General features: G+C 51.3%; 1 protein-coding gene across 1 annotated transcript; it reads right to left on the bottom strand.

Annotated features, from left to right (window-relative positions):
- Positions 1–412: 412 nt before the first annotated feature.
- LOC131820302 (synaptobrevin homolog YKT6-like) lies at positions 413–856 on the bottom strand. The gene has a single exon (XM_059155793.1). It carries the CDS (start codon positions 854–856, stop codon positions 413–415), a length of 444 nt encoding a protein of 147 aa, XP_059011776.1.
- Between the last annotated feature and the right edge of the window lie 391 nt (positions 857–1,247).

The raw sequence follows: 1,247 nt of genomic DNA, 5'->3' as shown, positions 1-1,247 counted from the left end.
TTGTGGTTTTCCTTAGAACTGCTTCGTCGCAACTGTCAGGGTCAGGGTTCTTCTAGATTCTTCAGATCTAAAGAGGTTGTTTTTGTTTAATGTGAGTCACTCAGATCTTGTGGTTTCGTTGGGCCCAATACTACACCTTTGAGGACCCCGAATGATCTTTTCAAAAATTACTGGGCATGTAGATTTGCCGGTGCCCCGGCCCCAGGGCCCTTCCACGGCTGCTCAGTTCCTCCAGGGAGCTCCAAAGTGGAAGATGAGAGTGAGCCCACGCAGGGTCTCTCCATGTGGCTCCGCTTCCCCAGAGGCTGTGGTTCTGACGGGAATGACTATGGCTTTTCAACACAGGGGCCTCCGCCGGCTGCCTTCATGTGGTTGCACAGCACAAGTCCTGTTTCCAGGCTGTTTCTGGGCTTTAGACTGTTTCTAACACTTCGGATTTGGACACCAGTTCATCTAGCTTCTCCCCTTGCTCTAACAGAGGCTCCGTGGTGTTGTGCAGAACGATTTTGGTTGCCTCCAGCTCAGCCCATGCCTTAGACACGGGGTCAGTTTCTCCAAGGTTCTGGGATCTCCTGAGGTAACCATCTAGGACGGTAGCAAGGGATCCAACTGGCCACTCTGTCTTGTCGACCTGCTTGGAGAATTCATCTAGTACCTTCTCTGGCAAGGCCACAGCCGCATGGAATGAATAGTCACTGTTCATTACAACCATTTCTGCAAGACTGGCGTGCCACACATAGAGGGCACACATAGTCTCCTGAACATTGAACCTCTGGAAGAAGCCGAAGGAGGACATGTTGAGCAGCACTGCGTTGGGCTTCTCTTTGCGCAGGATGCTGAGACCTAACAGCTTCATGGAGCCACACCCTTGGGCGGCCAGGAGAGACCTACCTGGCTGCCGCCCCTTCCCCATCATCCCCACCTCAGAAGAAGAGCTGGGCTGTCCTCCTGGGAAGCCCTGCTGGCTACTGACAGGTTGGACACCGGCTTCCTCTTGAGGGGGTAGTTCTGAAACTAGATCAAGAAGCTGGCAAGAAACCGAACAGACGTCCTCTGCAAAGAGCAAGAGACAGAGGTTCTAGTGTTGCTTTTTGCCATTAACTAGCTCCATGACTCAGGAAAGACACTGAAACTTGAACCATCTGCGCTTCAGTTTCCTAGAAAATAAAAGCTACATTAAATCAATAGTTGTCACCTCAGAGGGATGGAAGATATTATGACCGCTTGGAAGGCTAGGTATATGGGTT

Source organism: Mustela lutreola, chromosome 18 (genome assembly GCF_030435805.1).
Source record: "Mustela lutreola isolate mMusLut2 chromosome 18, mMusLut2.pri, whole genome shotgun sequence".
NCBI lineage: Eukaryota > Metazoa > Chordata > Mammalia > Carnivora > Mustelidae > Mustela > Mustela lutreola.
Note: the sequence above shows the minus strand (reverse complement) of the source record. Positions and strands in the feature narration are given on the sequence as shown.

What these genes read in the sequence shown, in the direction of transcription:
- LOC131820302 (XM_059155793.1), bottom strand. Translation starts at nt 856, where the DNA reads ATGAAGCTGTTAGGTCTCAGCATCCTGCGCAAAGAGAAGCCCAACGCA.